A 23,466-nucleotide genomic window follows, 5' to 3' on the forward strand; every position below is an offset into this window, starting at 1 on the left:
ATGTAAAGGAACACATTCATAGGTTCTGGGGATAGGGATGTAGATGTCTTGGGGGCATTATTTTGCTGTCCTCAAGGAATTTCACTAAAAAGGCTGGGAGGGGCCTCAGCTGGACAAACTCTGCTTCCTTACCATCTCACAGATGAAGAGACAGAGAGGTGAAGTGACTTAGTGTCAACCTGCTAGTTAAGTTTAGAGCTGAGACTGGATCTCAAGTCTCTTGACTTCGAGTTCAGAATTCTTTCTAGAATGCTGCTACTTAAAGTTGGTCTGTGGCCCGGCCCCGTGGCTTAGCAGTTAAGTGCGCATGCTCTGCTGCTGGTGGCCCGGGTTCGGATCCAGGCGCGCACCGATGCACCACTTCTCCGGCCACGCCGTGTCCCACGTACAGCAGCTAGAAGGATGTGCAGCTATGACATACAACTATCTACTGGGGCTTTGGGGGGAAAATAAATAAATAAATAAATAAATAAATAAATAAATAAATAAAGTTGGTCTGCTCACCAGCAGCATCTACATGACCTTTAGCTTGTTAGAAATGCAGACACTCAGGCCCCACCTCAGACCTACTAAATCAGCATCTGCATTTTAGCAAGATCCTGGGTAATTTTTATGTACATTTAGCTTTGAGAGGCCCTGATCTAGGACATCACAGAGCCTCCTGTTTCTTTTCTGACAAGATGGATGGTGATATGATGAATGAGTGAATATCTCAAGCAGTGTGGCCTCATTGCCCTCTCTTGAGCCCAGCTGATCTGATCCAGACTGATCAGATCTCTAAAGACGCAGACTTAGCACTAGCATCCCCAGCCCTTGCTTGTCTGGGGCAACCTCTGAATGCCAAGCTGAGTATTCCAACATTGTGTCATGGAAGTTTCACATCTTGGGAGAGAGGCAATACAACAGAGCAGGTGAGCACTTGGACTCTGCGGTCGGCCTGCTTGGGCTCAACTCCTGTCTCCACCTCTCACTTAACACACTTAAGGTTTGTGAACTTGGATAAAACGCTTATCTTCTCTGTGCCTCAATTTCCACATCTGTAAGTGAAGATGAGAACAAGAGTACCTACTTCATAGGTGAGGAGAGGAGTGAGTGAGTTAATATATGTGTAAAGAACTTAGAACAGCAACTGTCACTTGGCAAGAGCAACATTAAGTGTTAGCTATTTCTCATTCTTCTGGGACCCCTTCCAAGTGTAAACAAAATCCCAAATGAATTCAGTCTCTAGGAATTTCTCAAGACTCTGTATCTTCTGGGCTCATAGGGGACACCCTGACCATGGTCCCAGGTGACAAGAGCATTCACTGGTCTAGAGCCAAACTCCAGCCATCAAAACTGCACTGGCATCAGAAGGAAGACCAGGGAGAAGGAACTGTCCTTGGCTGAAAGCATTTGGTCCCCTGGCATGTGATGCTACATTGTCTGTCCCTAACATTTTTGTTCAGTCATCAAAGCACTTTAAAGAAATGTACATAGGTTTAATTACATTAAGTTTCAGAATCATTCTGAATACAACAAAGGGGAACAGGATGCTGAGAAACCTTAAACCCACATCGCTACACGGCCACACAGCAGCTTTTTCTCCTGCTCCTTCTCCTTCTCCCTCTTTTAGGCTTTCTTTAGGCCAAATGTGTTTCCATTCTGGTCATCTCCTGGAACCCTAAAATCTGTGGCCTGAATTAGGAATATATAAATTAAAAGTGTGTCCTTTTTTTTTTTTTTAAATTTTATTTATTTATTTATTTTCCCCCAAAGCCCCAGTAGATAGTTGCATGTCATAGCTGCACATCCTTCTAGTTGCTGTATGTGGGACGCGGCCTCAGCATGGCCGGAGAAGCGGTGCGTCGGTTTGCGCCCGGGATCCGAACCAGGGCCGCCAGCAGCGGAGCGTGTTCACCTAACCGCTAAGCCACGGGGCCGGCCCAAAAGTGTGTTCTTAAAAGCATTATATTGAAGTTGAAAATTGTAATTTGGTCTTGTTGGAGGACATTGAAGCAGAATTCATCTTCTTACTGAATGGTCACCTGTGGATTTTGCAATATAGCCTTTTAAGTTTTCTATTCAGCCAGCAATGGAATCTCAAAGTTCAAAATTTCTTAAAGTTCATTTTATCTATTCCCCCATCCGATGCTCAACTCACCTTCATAACATCTTTACTGATTTTAAAATATGCTAAATTCTCACAGCTTTAGAAAAATGGAAGAAATCCAGGATAATTTTATGAAAAGTCTAAACTCACTTTAAAAAGGATTTTTAATTTCAAATATAAGGCATGTTATGAACTGAGATAGCATAAATGAATATAAAATGCAAATTAACCAACAATAAAAAATTTATTATTCTGCAAAAAGCCAACCATACAGGACATATCACAGACATTATAAAAAAAGACTGAAGGACCTAATGGCAGGAACACATAGAAAAGATACTTCCAATAAAAACCTGATTTGAAACCTGCTCCTTCCATGATGATTCTCTTTTGTTGCACATGGCTTTAGAAATTCAGAAGTGAAATTATTGTTTTATTTAATAAAGAGAACATTTATTATGTCAGCTTTTGGTCTGAATTATAAGAGTAAGAATTATCGAATTGTAGCACTAAAAAGAGATTGTGGAAATTATCTTTGTTCCAGTGAGGAACTGAAGTCCCAGAGAGGCCAAGTGGTATCAGGGTCCCGGGCTCTCGGGCAGGCTCTGAAGGATGGCATCAGAAATGATGGGAAGCTCGAGCTCAGGGCCTAAGCGCCCTGGAGCCCAGGCTGGGTCCCTCAAAACTGGGCCTGGTCCTTATCAATTAGCAGCATACTGCAGTGACTAAATAGAGCATGATGACACCTCCCAAGCCCACATGGCAATCAGGAGATGTGTGCTGTGTGACAGCAAAGCACGTTTTGCTTTGATTCAGTTCAACAGTGGTGCTTGCTAAGAGTTTCATTGACTCAAGGCTGCCATCATGGACCAGGAGAGGTTTGGCACTAGAGGCAAAGGTTAGACTGAATGGCTGCCTTCTCAATCCTCACAGACCACTGTGTATATGTTTCCTTACCAGTTTTCCTCTTTAGCCATAGAGGAATTCCAATGTAAGGGTAGTAACATATTTGTCATAGAGAGTCAATGAAACAAAATGGCTAAGAACACAAGCTCTATGGTCACACTGCTGAGATTTAAATCTTGGCTCTATCACTTACTAGCAAAATGACCTTATTTAAGTTATATAATCTCTCTGTGCTTATTTTCTCAACTGTAAAATGGAGATAATTACACAATTACCACACGGGGTTGTTACAAAGATTAAGTGAGAAAATACACTGAAAGAGTGAAAATGAATCCTGTTAGTAAGCAGACTGCTGTGTTTATAATGGAACATCAACACAATGTTTCTAACAGACCATACCCAAGGCCCAAACCGCTGCTACAAAATGACTAACAGTTCCTTCTCTGAGCAATTTCTGCTCTTTTACCTACGTGATCCCTAGTCTTACTTTGTTCTTCTTCCCTCCAGAACAAAATTATTGTGATGTCTAATTGCTGAACTGTCTTTGCTTCTTGATAGCATCCATTTCACAAGTCTCTGCTTCCCTGACGCCACCTTAAAATCACCCATCATAAGTCCAAATCTTATAACAAGCCCCTCCCAACTCATTTGTATAGAGACATCCTCAAGTGTATGCTTTCTCTTGCTGCAGCAAGCTAATTAAACTTAACCTTGCTTGAGTTTAGGTGTGCTCCTGGTGGTCTTTGACTGATGGGTTTCCACAATACTGAGCACATACTACATGCACAAGAAATGCTAGCTATTGGCAGTAGTAGGCAAGTCTTTTTTTTCCCCCCTCATATTCTTGCATGTAGCATACTTTAAGACATATTTGTTCAATGAAGGGTCATTCTTAAGTAACTGGGAAGCCAGGTAGCATGGTTTGGATGAAGAGATGTAATTTTTCCTCTTGGCCCAAAGTGTTATTTGGAAGTGTCCAGGCAACTGCAATGGCAATTGGTGGAATGCAAGAGCAAGCAAAGCAAAGATGTTGAGCCTACTGAAGTCCAAGTAGTAACAAGGAATTGATCATTGCCTGGACCTTTTAAGCCACGCTAGCCAGATCTCTAATAAAAAGAGGGTGCTGAAATGGCTAAACTTTTAAGTTCTTATTTCCAAATTTCTATAAACACCGGCTTGATAAATAAGGAAACAGACTTTTGGGGTAGTAGAATGAATGCCCAAGGTGCACACGTGGTGATTAGGCTGCGTCTGGAACCCAGGACATGGGTTTGTTTGTACAGAAGGAGTATTAGCTAGCTACAGCTGTGTCACAAATCACCCTAAAACCTGGTGGCTCAAAATAAGAGTAATCATTTATTCTCTATGGCAATTTCTTCTGGTCAGGAATCCGTGAGATCCTCGGCTAGGTGGTTCAGGCTCAAGGACTCTCACGAACTGCAGTCATCTGAAGGGTTGCCTGGGACGGGAGGATTCACTTCCTAGGTGGCTCACCCCTGGCTGGAAAGTTGGTTCCCCTTCATATGGGCCTCTCTACAGGGCTGTCTGAGCGTGTCTGCAGGACATGACCGCTGGCTTTTCCCAAAGGGAGAAGTCCAAGAGACCAAGGCAGAAGTAGTAATACCTTTTATGATCCAGCCCGGGAAGTCACACATCATCACCTTGGCCATATGCTATTGCTAACACACGCCAGCCCTGTTTCAGTGCCAGCTCTGCCCATCTGCCAGATGTGCTATTTTGGACTAGCATCAAAATTCTGAGTCTACGTTCCCTCACTTATAATACAAACATAACTTCCTTTCAGGACCGCTTTGAACATAACCCAATAGAAGAATATCAAGAGCTGCTTACTACAGTGAGCTACCCCACAGCGGGTATTACTTAGAAGTGATTTCGCTTCCCTGAGAAGCCTGTCCCTACTTCGTCTCACTCTTCCAATGTTTAAACTCCGAACATCCCTTTTTCTCAACCCCTGGAGAGACGAGTCAGTTTCCACCCTCCCTATCCCAACTCCGATCCACAGTAGGACTATTCCGGAGACGGAACTCTAGTTCCGGGGGCTGACTCCGGCTCCCGGAGCGCATTGCGAAACGGGCCGGAAGTGGCTCCTGCGGCGCGCTCTCTCTTTCCGTGCGGGAGGGCACTGGGGGACACCGGGCGGGCCGGCTCTGGCGGGCTGTGGTGGACGCGTGACGGCAGCGTGGGGACCCCTGAAAGCAGAGCGGCCGGGCGCCGGGAAGTGTAGCTGGCCGAGCCCCCTCTGGCCGCGCCATGCCCGGTTGGAGGCTGCTGGCTCAGGCCGGCGCGCAGGTGCTGGGCCGCGGCCTGGGCGGCCTGGGCGCTGCCCGGGGCTCGGGGAACAGGTGGGTGTGGGCGAGAGGCCGGGTGTGGGGTTGTGGACCCCGCATAACTGCAGCCTGGGGCGCGGCATGGTGGGGTCCGCCCTGGGTGAGGAGGCGGGGGCTCTGTCCTGACCTGAGGGGCAGGAGAGGAGGGATCGTCACTCGAAGGAAGTGCCCTCTAAAGCATTGGAGAGTGGGTGAGGAGGAGAGGGGTGAGTCTTGTTGTTAATGCTTATGAGCCAGCGACTGGCAGCGAGCGATACCGACAGCAGTAATATTTTCTGCCAGTTAGTGAGCGTTTACTATGTTCTAGATGCTCTGTTAGGCGCCTTAGCTCATGCAGCCTCACGTGAGAGAATAATCATCCGTTTTATAGATAACTCTCATTATTCCATATTGTCATTATTCCGTTTTGCAGATAAAACGGAGGCTCAGAGAGGAGTATTAATTCGCCCAAGGTCACTCAACTAGTGAGTTTAAAATTGGGACTCTAACCTGGATCTTCCTGACTAAAGGGGGATAGACTACAGAAAGCTTTGCTTTTTTTCCCTTGACCCTCCGCGCAAGAATTACACACCTCCTTCCCGACCTCCCTTCTCTAAGGTCTTTCTTGGTGTGTTCAGCTGGCCACAGGCCGTGTCTTTTATGGATCTTTTAAATTTGCACACTCAGTTTTTTCACCAGTCTGAGCCTAGGCTGTGTCATTGCAGGGAAGAGGTGAGCTTATCAGAGCAAGATCAGCATCCCACATTCTGCCACCTCCACTGGATATAAACTGTTAAGGTACACGTTCACATGGGTCAGTGGCCTCTCCTGTGTTTAGGTAGGACTACTCTGTTAGAAATCTGTTTATCCCAAAAGAGAAGATGAAGAACTTTTCCTCCAGGGTAACCATTAACAGTTATAAGGTGAGTCCCATTATTATCACAAGCAATGTCAGGAAAAAAACTTGCGCAGAATCCAAACTCGTTGCTAAGGCCCAGACTACGTTTTTCAACTCATGTGGTCTCCCTTCCCTACATTACGTGGGGGAACTTTTTGGATTGTGGTTTTCTAATTTTTATTTTTACAGAACAGACATCTGGCTTTTGGTTAGAAGTCTCCATGGCAAGAGTGGTACTTGGTGGGATGAGCATCTTTCTGAAGAAAATGTTTCGTTCATCAAGCAGTTGGCCTCTGATGAAAATAAAGCCCAATTAGCAAGTAAACTGTATCCTCTGAAAGATGAACCGTGGCCTGTTCATCCGTGGGAACCAGGTAGTTGTTTTGTATTTGATGAGTTATCTCCTAATTACTGTGTAGCTGGCACATTCAAAATAGGGTGACTGCTTGATAAATTTATCATTTCTTGAATTTATTTTTTATGTCTTAAGTGTGTCTGTTTCATTGTGGTTTGGTTGGCAAGTTTATTTCCAGCATCCTAGTCTACTGTTAGTGAATGACGGTAATCAAGACTTCCTCAAGAAGCTGGTTTGTAGGTGAAATGCATTTTCTGTTTCCTTCAGGTAAAAAAAGAATATAAGATAAATCAGGGAAGAAAAGCTGGAAGAGTATGATCTAAACTGTAGTGTGTCACAAACATTGTCACTTGGGATGTTCTAGCACTCCAGATTTGCCAAGAAAAGCATCAGCTCTTTGTGCCTGATAGGGTCAGACCAAGAAGAGGTCTGTTGAGGTTGTGGTCTCTGGTTGGGGTTTATTGTGACAGTTGAATTGTAAAGTGGCCAAAAGTTCTTAGTGGAGCAACTTTATCAATTTATGCAACAAATCTAAGTGTCATGGTGGAGGCCAACATAGTTTTAGCACCATGACCCCTTGTGTCTTCCTTATAACCCCAGCTAACTTCTTCGAATTTGAGTGGTAGATGTTTTCTAATTAGTGAGATTGGGTATGAATTAATACTAGGACAGCAAAGCATAATAATGGATTTATTGTGCCCTCTATTAACACCATTATTTTAAAAGCAGAATATATCGGTTACTTATTTTCTTTATTTTGTACAGTTCTCTTATATTTTTTCATTTTACAGAGATTTATTGAGTACCAATATATTATGCCAGGCATGGTTGAAGGCACTTAGATCTGTAAGGAACAGTTCTGTTTTACTCTGAATATACCAGCATGTTTCCTGTCTGCCTGCTCCTTATATTGAAACCACAGTTTAGGAAATCCTGTTGTATCATGTTGGCTAATATTGAAAAAGCTTGTGTCAACACTGATTTGTTTCTAATTGCCAGGTTCCTCTAGAGTAGGCCTTATTGCCCTGAAGCTGGGCATGATGCCTCTATGGACCAAAGATGGTCAGAAGCATGTGGTCACATTACTTCAGGTAGGAGAGAAACAGAAGCTGTAACAGATCTGTATGTGTGCCGAGATCTATTTGTGCAAATATGAACGGGCAATATTTGTATCCTGAAACATGTAACTGTGTGGTGAAGAATAGGGGTAAGGTCAAGTATAGATACTATTAAAGAACTTTGCTTCTCATGGTGTCAGTGAATGTTCTCACGTTTACCTGAGTGGTGGCCTTCTTGATACAAGCATTGGGATAACAGGGGCAATGAATAAAAAAAGATTATAATCTAGCTTCTTACAGATCTGCCAGTGTAATTCATAATCAGAAAAAATCTCAGTCCCATCTTATTTTCATTTATGGAGTTCTTTCAACTCCAAGTTACGATTTTGATTCTTTGCTAACTCAGAATATAACATTCTCTTGTCTAGGGAAGCAGCATTTTGTTCTCTGAAATAAGGTAAACTCTAATGGTTAAGAATATGGGTCCTGGGACTAGAATGCCTGACTTTAAATCCTGGTTCTGCCACTTCCTAGCAGTGTACCTTGGAGCACTGTGCCTCTTCTGTAAAAGATATAGTTTTATTCTGTGAAAGAAATAATTATGACCTACCTCCAAAGGTTATTTGGAGGATTGCACAAGATGATAAATGTCAAGCAGTGAAAACTTAAAACAATGTTAAATGTCCAATAGATGTTGGCTGCTGTTGTCTTTATTATTATTACTATAGAAAGATCACTGATAAAGTTAGGAGACTGTCATTCCCCTGTCACTTTGGACAGCTCAGTTCGTCTTTGGGGCCCTGCCTGAGACAAGTGACGAGACAGGTGCTGGTGATGACAGCGAGAGCCCTGCAAGAGTGCTGGAGTGCTCATAGACACAGGGGGCCTACAGACCCTTAGTAAATTTTTATTTACTCTGAATGATCAAGGATAGGATTATAGTTTCTAGAATTCTGTGGAACTTTGGGAGCTTTCAGAATCACTAGTGGGATTGTAAATTGACACAACTACTTGGAAAAACAGTTTAGCAATTTTTGGGAAAGTTGAGGTAGATGACCCTTGTAGTCCAGGAGTTCCATTCCTGAGTATTACTAGAAAGCTTGAACAGGTACACCAGGAGACCTGTGCAACCATGTTTATAGCAGTGTTACTCTTCATACTCCAAAACCAGAAATAACCCAAATGTCCATCAGTGAACGGTAGAATGGGTAAATAAACTGTGGTATATTCACCTAATGGAATGCTGGATAGCAATGAAAATGAGCAGAATGGAGCTACACACAGGAATATGGATGAACCTTACAAATATAATCTGGAGTGAAAGAAGTAAGACATGGAAGGGTACATACAGTCTGATTCCATTTATATGAAGTTTAAAGCAGGCGACACTGAAGTACATTGTTAAGCAATACTTTCAAAGATAATAATTATAAAGAAAAGTAAGTAAAATGTAAAAGAAAAAGAAAAGTAAGTGAATGATTACCATAAACGTCAAGAGTACTGGTTATTTCTAGGGCAGTGCTTCTCAACTTTAGCGTGCCTCAGAGTCACACGGAGGGCTTATAAAACAGAGAGGTTATGGTTCAATAGGTCTTGGGTAAGGCCTGAGAACCTGCATTTTCACCAGGTTCCCAGGTGATGCTGATGCTGGTTGTCTGGGGACCACACTTGGAGAGCCACTGCTCTAGGGGTTAAAGAAAAAAAAAGGGAGGGGATGATTGGGAAGAGACAAATGGAGGCTTTGGGGCTTCTGCTTGACATGGGTAGTGGTAACATGCATATTTCCTTTATAAATACTCATTTTGTTGTATATTTATGTTCATGCATTTTTCTGTACGTGTCATATTTGACAATTTTTTTAAAGGTTATTTCTGTATTTTAGGCTTGTAGTTAGAGGGATGATGAGACAACCTTAGGGAATTCCTAATTGTCCTAGGGCCTCAATGTGTCTTTTATATAATTTTAAAATGTATGTTGGGGGCCGGCCCGGTGGCGCAAGTGGTTAAGTGCGCACGCTCCCCTGTGGCGGCCTGGGGTTCACCGGTTCGGATCCCGGGCGCGCACCGATGCATTGCTTGTCAAGCCATACTGTGGCGGTGTCCCATATAAAAAAAGTGGAGGAAGATGGGCACAGATGTTAGCCCAGGGCCAGTCTTCCTCAGCAAAAAAAGAAAAGAAGAGGAGGATTGGCAGATGTTAGCACAGGGCTGATCTCCGCACACAAAAAAATAAAATGTATCTTGGCACATACTTAGTTTTCTTTATGTTTCCTTTTAGGTACAAGACTGTCACGTCCTAAAATACACCCCAAAGGAAAACCATGATGGAAAAAGGGCAGCCCTAACTGTAGGAGGAAAAACTGTATCACGTTTCCATGTAAGGATGTGTTTTCCTTCCTAGAATAGTACATTTCACTAGTTTCAGATCTGAATTCTTTATTTTGAGGATATTCCATAGGCACAAACTTGTACTCGTCCATGAAGTAAGTTGTGGATTTTGGAGGGAGGCAGTCTAATAATTGGGGGGCCTGTGAGTGTGAGACTTGGAGTTTGTTCCAGTACCTTCCCTCACTATCTGGAACAAGTAACTATGCCCTGTAAGCCACAGTATTTGCCTGTCTGTAAAATGGGGATAAAAATACTACTGACCTGAGGTTTGTTATCAGGATTACATGAGATTTTTCAGATGTGCCTGGCATGTAACAGACGCTCAATAGATGGTAGCTGTTTGGTTATTTTGTTGTTGTTTTATGTTTAATTTCACTTTTTGCTAAATTGTCTCAACACTTGACACCAACAGCTTGTGAGGATTAATTTTGTATATATTAGAAGGAGCTTTCAGTACTTGGGAGAAAGCTGTATATAAACCCACATCAGATTTTTTTTAAATAAAGCATTTTTTTCTCAAGTAGAATACCAGTAGAGTGTTGAGTTTGTAGTTTAAATTGAAAAATCTGCACAATTAGTATTGTTTATTGGATAACTAAAAGCAGAGAATACCTTTCCAGAAATAGTGATAGTTTTCACTAATGAGTGTTGAAACATTTCTAGGTTTACTAAAACATTGCTTATTGCTAATGTAAACATTTTTCCATTGTAAATTGTTTATGAAATCAACATGGATAGAAATTAGGATACAAGCTATACTATGCAACTTTCAAAACTGGCAAGTGTTTATTGTGGGCCTTCTATTTCCTTGTCACAGTTAACTTTTATTGAGCACTGATTACATGCCAGGTACATCAGCATTAAACCTTTTACATTTATTTTCTTATGTAACCTTTTCAGCCTCTGAGGCTAAAGTGGTTAAGTAACTCACTCAGGGCCACCCACTGGTAAGAGGTAGACAATCAGACTCCAAAAGCCTTACTTTCTTAACTTTCTTGATATCCACCCTCTGGGAACATGTAGGCTAGCGGGGAAGATGGACAGATAAATCAGCCATCTCAGTACAGTATTATAAATGCAACAAGTAGAGAATGGGGGGTGGCCAGTTCTACTTGGGAGGTTTCACAGGATGGAGACCAGCAAGGAGAGTGGGTGTTAAAGGCATGCCAGAAGGAATGGTCTCTGCACAAGCAAAGACGTGTGGAAGAGTACATGTGCTTGGGAAGAGAAGTGTGATGTGTCTGGATCTGTGTGCAGGTGTGAGACCAGTGGGGGTAGGTGGTAAAGGTGCAGAAGTTGTAGCTGTCAGTAGAGTGCTAAGGAGTTTAGACTTCATCCTGTAGACTCTGAAGAGCTCTCTGCATCTTTAACTAGGGCAGTAACGTGGTCCAGTTGTTGTCTTGGTTAACTAATATGAGAAAAATCCGGATGCAGGGAGAACATTTAGAAGGTGTTTTAAGCACTAGAGGGGAGTTGGTAAAAGTCTTTTGAACCAGGGCAGTTACATGGCTTGGAAGGGGCAGGGGTTTGTAGAAGACTGGGTGAGTGGGAGTGTGTGGTGAGGACGCAGGCATAGATTGGTTTCTAGCTAAGCAGCTGGGTCAGTGCTGATGCTGTAACCTGGAATTGGGACAAGGAAAGGGAAGCTTTGGAGGACAGGTGTGTTTGAGGTGTTCACGGAAACCCAGGGGGAGTTGTCCTTAGATAGTAGGATATACTGATCAGTAAATTGGTGGTGGTTGAAATCATCGGAGTTTTATAGTTTAGTAGGACTATAGGCTGCTTAGGCCTGTCTTGTAAGTATTAGAGAAGTTAACTATTTTTGCATGTTATGGTAATATAGTTCATTTATTTTTCCATAAGTCTTCATAGTACTATCTATCCTGCTATTAATTCTTGACTTTTCATTGACTAATAATTTCAGGGTTTAAACAATTCCACAGTAATTAAAAGCACAATGAGATATTTATGGAAACTTTTTAAAAAATGTCAAATGTTTCAATTTTTAAATGTGTAATTGTGTGCCAGCCTTCATGTGAGTAATTCTTTGGTTCGATAGACACCACTGTTTTCTAATTGATGGTATTTCCTTTTGTTTTAACTAGCACCATCATCTTTATTTTCATTACCAGTTTTGTAAATGCATGACTTCACAGCCTTGATTCATGTTGGGATAATCCATTCTGCTCCAACAGATCTGTGAGCATTACTTCCTCAGAACTGGGAGAGAGTGGAAAAATAGGTGGTCAGGGGGTCAGAAGAGCTGAGTTCTAATCTTGATTTCTACCATAGCTCCTTCACTCCACCTTTTTAAATATCCTTTTTCTTACCCATGAAAACAGAGCATTGAACTTGATGGTCTCTCAATTCTCTTCCAGTTCTAAAAGTCTCACATTAGCTTTCTAATATTTTAGTTTTCAAGAAAAAACAGATGTTCTCCCCCAAAATGTACTTGCTAGCTCAATTTGTTCTGTTTTACTTAGTGATGATGTCTTATAGATAAAATTTTAATAACATGTAATGCTAATAACTAAAATATTACAGAAATGAGAGTACTGTACTTTCGTACTTGAAACTGTGGGCTACATATTTTATCTCTTCGATGAATATACAGCACAGCAGGATGATTTGGATCCTGTATTCTTATGTCGTAGTGGATTTTGACTCACTTCACTTACATAAACTTTTTAAAACTGTTCACTTCTCTGGTGTGGGAAGTGCTACAGAGGCCCTTCTTATTCTTCAAGATGTAAATTTTCTAGGTCCAGAGAACATTTTTTACAATATTAAGAAAAAGCTTTGTCTTTGAATGACCTTTCTTCAGAATGGAATGTGAAAGTGAAGTTTTGGAGTTCTTTATGAGTAAAGCATTTTGGTTCAGAAAGGAAAAATATTTTCAAAACTAAAAGTACACAAACGTCCTCTTGCATATTGTGACCCCCAGGAAAACTGCAAATAGATTGATTATAGAGAGTTAAAAAAAAAAAAAAAAAGCAACTTGAGACTTATGAATGTAAAATATCAAATAGCATTCTAAAATAAATGGATTAAATCAGTTTTATTTATAATAGAGCTAGAACTATTATTTTTTTAATCTGTAAAGAATTTATGCCTCCAAGAAATTAGACTATCTTATTTTGCTATGTTTGTACCTTATAAATAAAAACTGATGTGGCACATAGTGTTTTTGAATAAGGAAGTTAAGTAGCCTTAAAAGTTGATTAAATCAATTCATCTTAGGAGCAGAGAAGCATTTTCATTGTGGGAAGGATAACTGCAGAGAACTTTGAAGAGGGAAAAAAAATGCAACCTCATAGATGGGATTATCCAAGTGTGACACTGCTGTCAGTCTTTTAAATTGCCTTTTGAAGTCATTTATTTGGAAGTTTTAAAAAAGCCACTTGTTAAACTGCTGCTGATTTCAACTCGAGCATTTGGTTTTTCTTGTAACTGATACCTAATTAGTTTTCCAATATTTTGATTTTAAAAGAAAAAAATTAAAGTATTTAATTTTAGTGAAATTGGAAGATAATCAAGAAATATGTATTACCTTTGTTCTTTTTATTCAGTCTATAGTTACTTAATTACTTAGGTCAAGACGTTTATCTTGTTTATTTTGCATTACTAAAAAAGGAAAGGGTTTTTCTCAGAAGCCTCCTGGCATACTTAAGAAGTGATATTAATAAAATAATATGCTTTTTAAATCACCAGGTGGAATATGTGAATGTTAAAAATAAAATTGAAGGCTGTTCTAAAATTTAATAAATCTGAATATAATACATCAGAAAATAATTTCAAGGAGCCACATTTTTAAATGGGAATTTTTGTGTTTTCTTTTGTTGTGGAAGAAGTGAGTTTTATTGAAGATGAAAAGCAGGGGCCTTGTAAGAGTGTTGTTGAATATTAGTCTTAGATTTCAGCATATGGGAAGTGAAACTATAGAGAATGACTGGAATGAATTTATGTTATCACTGTTTTGGAGGTGAGGATGGCTCTTGAGGGAGTTTTATGAGGTACAAAACAATCTTTCGTGGACATCCAAAGCAGAGCTTCTTAGCATTTGTTGGATGGTCCCACTGGAGGGCCCCAGGGAGATTTCCAGGGCGTTGTGGACTGATCCAAAAATTAAAGTTCTGTGCTCACAGGTAGTACCACCCATTTTCATGTTGACTAAAGGCAACCTACTAAGTAAGTTATAAAGAGCACTAACAGTTCACGTTTTAAACTGAAATTAGCAACTAACTGAAGTTTGCTGCATATTCAAATATTGTATTCTACTTATAAGTCTGGCTGTGCAGATACTCCATTGGAATTTGGGGGAAGGATGCTTTGTTATCAGAACATCATGCGTTGGTTAGGCTTTTTCAGTTGCTGCTAATCTTGCTTTTTTTTTTTTTTTTATTACAAATTGCTGTTGGTTCAGTTTCATAGTAGTTTAGTTTCTTGTGGATTTGGTCATCCTCAGAGTAAGTTATGATGTTTATTTTAGGCCTAAAATTTTGTAATAGCTAGACTTAAAGGCAGAGGTCACACACTGTCAGGTCACAAACACAGTAATGTTGTGATGCAGCAGGAAGAGTGGAAAGGTGGGGTGACTTGAAGAGACAAGCCAGGACTTCACGCCCAGATGCATGACTGCCCTCCATCTTCTGTCTTTTCACCATTCATTTAGCTCATTTCTGCAGTGTCTGACCTGCCGCTGTGCTTGCCACTAAAGTTAGAGAGACAGGTGAATAAAACAGCTCCTCTCATCCAGGTGCTCACAGGCCAGCAGGCAGACAGACATGCAATTTGTTAAGTGTAAGGTAATGTGGACAGTAAATGAGATACATGCAGGGCCTAGGGATGGCATAGACAAAGGAGCAGACTGCTCTGGCAAGACTGCCCAGGGAGGGATCCAGACAGGAAATATCACTGGAGCTGAGACTAGACGTGTATTTAACTTATTTTAATGAGCTTTGGAGGTGTAGGGTGGGGAGGAGATTACAGGCCAAGAGACTGGCACAGGCAGACACAGGTAAGCATACAGAATACCATGGCTCACTGAGGGCCTGCCAGGTGCTTCCTTTATGATTAGAGGGGAAGTTGGGGGAGCAGGAACAACAGGAAGATAGATATACCTGCGTTGGTTATAGTTTCATAAAAGAGGCACTCTTCACATCAGGAAATACAAAGTTGTACAGCTTTTTAGGCAAGTCCTATAGCAGTCTATGGCAAGAGTCTTAAAAATTAAAAAAAAGACCAAGGACATTATTGTAAGGAAATAAGATGTCCATAAAGTTTTCTATTCAAGGCTATTTTATATTCGAGGATATTTACAATAGCAGGAAAAAGTCAGGAGTGGAGGGAAAAGGAGACAGCAGGACCTCCCAGTAGCTGGGGATATAGCAATAGCTCAAGTCCTTGCTCTCAAGAAGCTTACATTTTTGTGGGATTAGGGGTGAGACAGGGAGGCTGTTGCATTGAAGATAAACAACAAAAAATGTATATTGTGACAGATGGAGAAAAGTGCTTTGAAGAATAATAAAGTAGACTGAGGGGATTGTGAGTGACAGGAAGTGGTGCTATTTTAGATAGGGTAATCAAAAAAAGTTAAGTTGATACTTGGAACGCAACCTGAATAAAGTAAGGGAGAACATCTTGCTAAAATTTGGGAGAAAAGCATTCCAGGCAGGGGAAACAGTGTGTGCAAAGGACCTGAGGCCAGTGTTGGATATATTCTTGGACCAATAAGGAATGCATAGTACCTGAAGCAAGGTGAGCCAGGAGGAGAATAGTAGACAAGATCAGATTGTATAGAACCTCATAAACCATGGTAAGGATTTAGGATTTGATTCTGCATGAAACGGAAGCTGTTGTAGAGACATGACATAGCTTGAGTTTTAAAAGGATCGTGCCTGCCTGTGAATGAACAGACCAGGGGGTCAGGAGTGTGGAAGCTTGGAGACCAGTTAGAAGGCTATTAAAATAATCAAGGCAAAAGATGGTGGTTTGGGGTTGGGGTGAGAAGTGGTTGATGTGAGCTGTATTTTTAAATAGAGTCTACAGGAGTTGCTGGTAGATGGACGTGAGAAAGAGAAGTCAAGGGTGACCACAAGATTTTTGGTCCAATCAACGGAAGTATGGAGTTGCCATTTATTGAGATTTGGAAGACCAGAGGAGAGCCGGCTTGTGGGCAGATGTTGAGTTCAATTGTAGACATGTTAAACTTGAGTTGGTGCATGATGTCAAAGTGAGATACTGAGTTAGCAGCTGGACATGTGAATTTGCAGTTTGGAGTAGAATTTGGGATTGAAGAGGAGTGTGGTGTCGTTAGCATATGAAAGAACGGAGAGAGTAGTGAGTGGAAACCAACGCAGTCTTTCAAGCACATAGTGGTCACCTGTGTCAAGTATTGCTGATAGAACCAATAAATGAGCATGTACCAGTATATTTGACCACGTGGAAATTGTTGGTGACTTTAAGTACTTTCCATTGAGTATTAGGAGCTAAAACACCTGATTGAAGTGGTTTTGAGAAAATGCGAGGAGAGAAAGTAGATTCAACAAGTCTTTCAAGGAGCTTTGTTGTAAGGGGAAACAGGAAGATTAGCTAAGGGAGACTATGTGGCCAAAGAAAAGTTTTGTTTTAATATGTGAGTTATTGTGACATCTTTGTATACTGATAGGAAAGTTCCAGTAGAAGGGGGAAATTGATGATTCAGAAGATGGTGGGGCCACTGAATAGGTGAGAGGGGGTGGGAATCAGTAGTACACAGTAAAGGATTTGGCTTTTAATAGAGCACGGGCAGTTCATCTGTCCTCGGGATTTCTAGCCCCCAGTTCACATCAGAATCATATGGAGTGCTTAAAAAAATACTGATGCCTGGATGCCACCTTCGACTGGTGAAGTTACAGTCTCCAAGCAGAGGGCCCTGGCTTTGGCGTTTTCTAAAAGCTCCCCATGCCATCTCGTGCATTCTGGAGTAGGGTGGGAGGATGACTGTATATAAGTGCTGGTGCAGACAGTTTGATTGATTTGGTGATACGGGCTTGGGGAAGTGCTCTTGATTCTTCTGTTTTTTCAGTGAAATAAGAAGCAACATGATCAGCTCAAGGCGGGAGGAAGAGGGATCAGTGCTGGAGGTTTTAAAAGAGGATGTGACATGGTTGCGTTGGAGAGTGTGAGAGGGATTTAATAGGGAAATGTAGGTTGGCCAGGCCACATTTGGGACTCACTTTGAAGTTGGTGGTCGTACATTTGAATATGACCTATCATGTTTTCTTCCAGCTGCTTGGAGCTGGAAGTGCAAAAAGTGCAAAAACTACTCTGCAAGTGCAGAGTAGACAGAGTTGCATTTCCCGGGATTAGGGTTCTTGATACTTACCATCTCCAGTCAAAATTCAAATATGAGTACAACTGTATTTCTTTTCCTGCAGAACAAAGGTCTTTCCCCATGTACTGTATATGAGCTACACTATGCACATGGTTGGATCCTAAGTGTAATAGATTATAGATAAAAATCTCACCTCCCTTAAATAAGGGGAATAGGGTGCTCTTTGTTCATTAGGGGAACAGAATGCTCTTGACTTGTTTTTTGGGTGTTAATAACTTGGTTTAGATCTCTATGCATTAAACTCCACCTCTAGTATTGAATGTGTTACTTATGTGTGCTGCTTTTCCTCTAGAAATCTACATCTGTATTGGAATTTTACCAAGAACTTGGATTGCCGCCAAAACAGAAAGTTAAAATCTTTCAAGTAACAGACAATGCTGTAATTAAGCCAGGTAATATGAGGTTGGGGAGAGGAGGGAGGTAAAAATACCCAAATGTGTGATTTGTTTAATGTCAGCCCTTTCAATAAAGCTGAATCCACAATACAAAGTCCCAAACATTTATTTTTAAATATAAAAACCATATCTGATTTAATCACTAGGGACAAACAAGTCTTTCTTTTTTAAGTGGAAAGAACTGTAGAGAACTCTTTGTTTTCTGTGAAAGAGGGAGGAACACCCTTGTTTTTAGTGTACATTCGGAAAAGCCACTCCAAATAAATACACTAACTTTTAAAGTGTGAAGTTTACTGTTTGTAGGCTGGCATTTTATTGAGTAAAGAATAGCCAGACTTTCACTGAGATAGAAGAATTTGAGAAAACGTAGCCTGAAACCGGCAAGTGACTGATCAGAGCAACCTCAATGTAAAATCCCGAAAGTATTTTACCTAATCCATGGAATGTCAAAAAGTAAGATTTGGCAGTATAATTATGTTGGTTCATGTAGTTAACAGCATTTTGATGTCTTTGAATTTCAGAAATGCTCCCTGATCTCTTGAACTTGGGTTCTAACAAGTAGATAGTAGAAGGATATTTTAATATCTGAACTGAATTTCTTGAAGTAAAATTCAATTGCAATAGGCCTTATTAATTGGAGTGACAGAGAGTCAGCCTTGATATAAGCTAGAATTAAAAGTATTTTTTGAAGTGCAGTTTTTGTAACTTTACGGTAAAGTAAATGGAATTAAACTAAGTATGAAAATTAAGTCCACATTAACTTTTGCTATGGCTCGAACCATGTGAAATTGTTGTTTTTGTAGGTGAAAAATGGTCAGATATCTGCAGTTCAGATCATTCAACCTCATAGAAATTTAGTCACTTTTAATCTTCCTTATTTTTTCTTAATTCAAGGTTTTTCTCTGCCCATGCAAATCCAGATTAGGTCCTTCTTGATGGGATGCTGCCCTCTGAAATCCTACAGCACTTTTACTCCCTGTTTTAAGCAAACAAAAATTAGCTTTCAATTACATTCTCTAATACATTGCTTCCAGCTTTTTATTAAAAAAGAGCTCTCTTATTTGATAATGTTAATGTTGATTCTTCACCTAGATAATAAACTCTTGAGGTCAAGGGCCATGTCTTATACTTTTGTATTTCTAACTATATATTGGTAAGTGCCCCATAAATGTATGGAGATTAATTGCCAAATTAAATCTTTCTCACAAGTGTTAATTCCAAATTTACATAAATAAAATGTTATGAAGGGCTTTGACTTACAAAATTCCTTTAAATATCATGTTTCCTAAGTACATTTAAAGTAAGATTTTATTTATGTACAACTAGTTTTGGAAATGTTAGTCCTATATAAAATTAGGGATATCTATAATGGCAGTTTTTTGCTATTCCAAATATCTGGGCACGTGCTAGAATAACTATATTTTATTGGAACAATGACTAGTCCACCAAAAATCTGATACGTATCAGCTTTATATGGATATCACACATACCATAATCATTACCCAACATACAATTGACCTGTGTTCAAGTAATTAAAGTTCCTATTTTTGGATAACTTATCTCCATGGGTCAAAAAAATTTTGATCCAACCCCAACATTTTTTGAGTCATTCTCTTGTTTTTATTTCCCTTATATGAAATAGGAAATATATCTTAATTCAGTATATTGTTATTCACTCAAATGACCAAGAATCATCGAACTCGTGTGTTTATCAGCAGGAGCACTGTGTTGTCACAGGAATTGCCCATTTCAACCAGCAGCTCTGAAGGTTGGCCTCTGAAGGCACAAGCCCGTTAGCCAGCCAGGGTCTGTTTGCTCACTCCAGCACCAGGTGCCTCGTACTGGTGCCTCGTTCTTCAGCCTGTGTACAATCCATTAAAACATGTTTGTTGAACAATTTTATTCTTTTATTGTTGATGTTTCTAATAATTGGAGAAGAGAATCTTCTACCATTTTTGAAAACTGCAAGCTAGAAGATCTCCTGGATGTAGTGTATGTTTAGTGAAGTTGTTTCTGGGCTGACATATTTCATATTGATTTTTTTGTTTTTTTCCCATAAAGGCACACCTCTTTATGCTGCTCACTTTCGCCCAGGACAGTATGTGGATGTCACAGCCAAAACGTAGGTCTGCATAATAGGTTCTCTGTTCTCTTTTCCTTTTGTTTTCCTTATGTATTAAAAAATAACAGTGAGTAAAAGAAGTACAGTCTTTTCAAGTCAGTGAATAAAGGAGAAGTAAGCACTATTCTCATTCGTAGTTCTAATCTTTAATATTACTGACTACGCTGGTTTTTAAATAGCACTGAGTTAGTGCTATGTGAAGAGTTCACATCGGGTTATAGCTTGTAAACTGAGGTGTAAGTTTATTGAAATGGAATGTAGAGAAAAGTCACATCGCTTTGTTCTTTGTGAGCTGGGCCCACTTCTATTTTGAAGGCTACATGCAATTTGATGGTGAAATATACATGAGCAATGCTATGGAGTTCATTTGAGATTATTGTGTAGTCTAGTAATTGGCAGTTTTTTCCCAGTTCAAGGAAACAGTTAGATTAGAAACATTTTATACTATTTGTGATAGTGGTTGTTGTGCTTAAGGTTCCCTAGGGTAACTGTAAAACATTGTTGTAACTGTGTTAAAAGCCTATCAGAAGCTGGAAGAAGAAACAGTATTACACGGTAGGCCTCCTCAGTAGCATGGTGTTATCTCCCCGTACTAGATAAGTGAGACTTCTTCCATAAAAGCAAAATATTTCTTTATACTTAAGGGTTTAATTCCTTAGAAATCAATACTTAATTGTCACTTTAACAGAAATGCTGACTTTTGAGTCATATTTAGACTGGGCAGTGGTATTTTTGGTACTGTAGTTTTTTTCATATTTTACCATCTATCGGATGGCTTAAGATAAGTTCAGTATTGGCTAGATGATCTCCAGGAAACATTTAGATCTTACGGAAGTCGTTTTTCAGTAATTAGTTGAGGTTACGTCACTATGGAATGAAGTAACCAAGCGCTTCTATATGTTTACGTAGAAATTGTTCAGTGTAGGTTATTAGAATCCACGTGACCTAGGCTAACCTAAACCCCAAATATCAGCTCTTGTCCATTCCTGTTTCTTGTTCTCTTAACACAGGTGGTAATTTCACTTTTTTGTGTGCCTCAGTTTTTTCCTTTTTGTCATTTGACAAGATTTGCAACCTGTGTTCCAGGAACATTCTGACTAGGAACCCTTTGAAAATGAATAGCGGTCCACAGGTGCTCTGGGATACTCTTATGATCACAGTGACTGAGCCAAAGCAGCTTTTATCCAAGGAAACTGGATGAGTGCCAGCATCAGTTTCCTTAACGCAGTCAGTCAGATACATCTTCATTTCCACACTGTTAGTGCCCACTTTCGAATAGGGGCCATTGCAGACAGCTGCTAGGCGCTTCTACCTTTGAGTTAGCTATTTAGAAATGGAGTGGGATAGATTGGCAGTAGGGTGGCTCCTCTTTTTAGCGAGATTATGGACCTCTCCCCTTGTTTCCCTGCTTCCTGATTGTTGCAGACTCATTCCTATTTCCTGGGGCCTCTGAAATCACTGGTTTCTGGGTAACTTTGTTCTGCCTTCCCTTGTCAAGAACTCAAAACACTGGAGCTGTAAAGCTTTGGCTTGGTTAGTTGGGGAGATGTGTGTGTGGTGAATCAGATGATTTTACTTTTTAAATTCCTGAATTCATTATTACATATAATAAAATACCTCACAGTAAATCTGTTAATTTACGCACAGATAATAGTGTGTGAGTTCCCTTATGTAGTTTACAGGATAAGTGAGATAGTCCGAGAAAGCCTACAAAGTTGGAGGCCTTTGTTAGCAGATGCCTTGTGGTGGGATTTGTGACTAAGTTGGATGAGAGCCTGGTTTTTCAAATGCCTGTGTTCAGTAACTGCTTTCATTTCATATGCTACTGTTGGGTTTCCTTGGCTTCTTAAAAGTTATCTTTAAAACTTCACCCATCTTCTTGTGGCTATAAAGTGAAAGGGGAAATGTTTTGTTTTTGTTTTGTGTTTTATGATATGGAGAAGGGTGGATCTTCATTTGAGAAGATCCTCTTTATTGTATGGGCTGCAATACAGTATTCTGTTTGACTTTCACTGTGTAACATGGGGGCAGGGCGTTTACCCCACACGTGTGCATTGTACTCTGGTGTGCATACCTTTACATAGTGTTACCTGAAATAAGAATGAAGTGGACTTTATTTGACCTTTCAATAACTACAGCTCTTGTAGCTGGCATGTTATTCTGCCCTCAAGATGCCTATAAGTGCTTGTAAATTTATAGGACTCTTTGTCTCTCTCATGTAGAGCTATTTTGAATTCCTTTCAGGATCCTCAGATACAAACCGTCCTAGTTGCTGCTGCCCCTTCTCTTTGCCACTGACTTCCCTGGATTGTGGTGTGTGTGTGCGTGCACCCACACGCACGCACACATGCATTTGCTTGCTTTTCTTTTTCCTTTTTAAATTCTTCTATCTCCTTCCCCTGATGCTTCTCATTTTTTGGACAGTTTCCCCTGCTTGGAATTTAACACACAGTTTAACTTCACAGCCAGTGAGAATGTTCTTTTCCTTGTTGACTGTAAATGGAACCACCATCTTTTGGGAGTAGGCTTTCTGAGTCCTCTCAGTCCCTTACCGTGGCTCACTTACAGCCAGAGGTTTACTACCTTGTTCTCCATTTCCAGCCCCAGTTTTAAAATTGTGAAACTTTTCTGGGCTCCATCTTCTTGATTATTAATCCTGTTACAGTTGCAAACACTAGAGAAAAAAATTGTGCAGTAACGTGGTTAGGTCAGATGATGAAGGACATGGATTTACACCCTGGAGCAGTGGTTCTCACACTTGAGTGGACCTCAGAATCTCCAGGAGGGCTTGTTAAACACAGATGACAGACCCGCCTCCCCCCAGCCCCATCTTCTGATTCAGTAGATCTGGGGTAGTACCTGAGAATTTGCATTTCTAACAAGTTCCCCGGTTATGTGGATGCTGCTACTCCAGGGACCACACTTGGAGAACCACTGGACTGGAGAATAGTCAATAGCTCGCTGGTAGAACCACTTTTATTTCCCACTCCTTTACCTAGCACTGAATCCTAGTGCCTTCCTTTCCCTAACTCTGCTCAAATTATAACATATAAATATCTGTTGTAAAGCAAGCAGGTTTAATCAATCTAGTTTCAAATAACTTTGTCAATAAAAGTAGACCTGTTTATTAGTGACGTTTTAGTTAGCATAAAACTGAAAATTGGTCTCTTTAGTAATTGGTGTCATCGTCTCCATTCCATTAGAAAAGAGAAAAATCTCAAATTAATCTGATTGAAATTCTTCATTTTCTCCTGTGGTAATAATTATTTAATTGTTAAATCTACACGTATATTTTGAGTATTTCAAGTTTATTGTACCATATAACTTCAATTTTAATTGCTAGATTAAACATACTTTAGAAATAACTAAATAAAATTTAAAACGAAATAATTTAATAAAATACAATGTTAATAGGATCCATCTACTTCAAGAATAAAATTATTTGCAGACGTTTTTGACCAATGACCAACAGTAGCAGCCTCTTCTTTAAGATTTCCTTAAAACTTTTAAATGTTCCTCTTTTAATAATTGCAGTGGGAAATCTGCTTTCATTG

At 40.2% G+C, this 23,466-nt stretch overlaps 1 protein-coding gene across 1 annotated transcript in view; it reads left to right on the plus strand.

Moving 5' to 3' along the window:
* Nucleotides 1-5,129: 5,129 nt before the first annotated feature.
* Nucleotides 5,130-23,466, plus strand: part of MRPL3 (mitochondrial ribosomal protein L3) — a 39,311-nt gene continuing 20,974 nt past the window's right edge. The window contains exons 1-6 of the mRNA XM_004419372.3: nucleotides 5,130-5,358; nucleotides 6,410-6,594; nucleotides 7,575-7,666; nucleotides 9,911-10,009; nucleotides 17,688-17,787; nucleotides 19,852-19,912. Coding sequence (XP_004419429.1) covers nucleotides 5,267-5,358; nucleotides 6,410-6,594; nucleotides 7,575-7,666; nucleotides 9,911-10,009; nucleotides 17,688-17,787; nucleotides 19,852-19,912 — 629 coding nt within the window. The 5' untranslated portion in view covers nucleotides 5,130-5,266. The remainder of the gene's footprint in view (nucleotides 5,359-6,409; nucleotides 6,595-7,574; nucleotides 7,667-9,910; nucleotides 10,010-17,687; nucleotides 17,788-19,851; nucleotides 19,913-23,466) is intronic.

The sequence above is a fragment of the Ceratotherium simum genome, chromosome 5, assembly GCF_057802395.1.
Source record: "Ceratotherium simum simum isolate JZ-2026a chromosome 5, ASM5780239v1, whole genome shotgun sequence".
NCBI classification, from domain to species: Eukaryota; Metazoa; Chordata; class Mammalia; order Perissodactyla; family Rhinocerotidae; genus Ceratotherium; species Ceratotherium simum.